Source organism: Carlito syrichta, unplaced genomic scaffold, assembly GCF_000164805.1.
Source record: "Carlito syrichta isolate Samal-C Ts95f unplaced genomic scaffold, Tarsius_syrichta-2.0.1 Scaffold69329, whole genome shotgun sequence".
In the NCBI taxonomy this organism is placed as follows: Eukaryota; Metazoa; Chordata; class Mammalia; order Primates; family Tarsiidae; genus Carlito; species Carlito syrichta.
In genome coordinates, this window is record NW_007013425.1 from 67 (window position 1) to 1,067 (window position 1,001).

General features: G+C 59.1%; 1 protein-coding gene across 1 annotated transcript in view; it reads right to left on the reverse strand.

The window, feature by feature from the left end:
• Window positions 1–797: 797 nt before the first annotated feature.
• The window catches only part of LOC103254059 (tryptase delta-like), a 1,743-nt gene continuing 1,539 nt past the window's right edge, over window positions 798–1,001 (reverse strand). Inside the window, exon 6 of the mRNA XM_008052227.1 lies at window positions 798–878. Coding sequence (XP_008050418.1) covers window positions 798–878 — 81 coding nt within the window. The remainder of the gene's footprint in view (window positions 879–1,001) is intronic.

The window sequence follows — 1,001 nt, forward strand, 5'->3', positions numbered from 1 at the left end:
GCTGGGGCCTGATGACCCAACTGATTAGGGCCTGGACAGCACGGGGACTTTCCAGGCCACCCAAGTTCCAATCACAGGACAGGGCTGGAGGGTTTCACTGAGACACTCTCGGTCAGGGTTCCCCTCTTAGATGTGGGGAAACTGAGGCACAGAAGGTGCTTCCTGATCACCTATCAGGATGCGGCCTCCTGGCCAGGAGACACGGGTCAGAACTATGTGTCAGTGTTGGCCCAAGTGACATACCATAGACACGGCCAGGCACTTGGCGGGGACCCTGTGAAGGCGTGTGTCAGCATTCTTGGAGTGGGTGGGACCTGGAAGCCACACTCAGGGACTCCAGCCGCAGCCAGCATGGGGATTGGACACTGGCCTCCCCCCTGCAGATGGAATGGCTTCACTCAGGAGAGGGGCTCTGAATAGTTGTCACAGACAGGCCAACTGACACGTCACGGTGCCAAACCTCATATGCCAGCATGGCCCAAAGGGAGGGTGCAGCGCCAAGGGGCATCACTGCTGGGGGAGGGAAACTCATTTGACAGCAAGAAGGATGCCACAGACATAGTGTCAGGAGACGAAAGCAAGTCCCCAGTTGTCACACCCCAATCACAGGGACACAGATATCCTGGGCTGGAGCGGGAAAGCATGTCTCAAGATCTCTGGCACGGGGCTGCCAGGCTTCTGCTCTTGACCCAGCTAGGCTGGGCGGCATCCATGCTGCTCTGGTGACCAAATCCCCTTGTGTGGGAGGAGTTGGCTCTGGATCATGCCCCAGCCCCTCTCCACAGTGACAACCACAATCAGAAACAGCAACGGCAGGCCAGCTTGTCAAGCTCTTTAATGAGACCCAGAGCCTGGGGGTAGGCAGCAACACCAGCTGCCTGGACAGGGAGGGGACAGGCTCAGGTGGGACAGGGAGGGGCTCAGGATGGGGGAGGGTCTCAGGATGGGGGAGGGGTACAGGGCGGGGGAGGGTCTTCGATTGGAGGAAGAGCCATTGGATG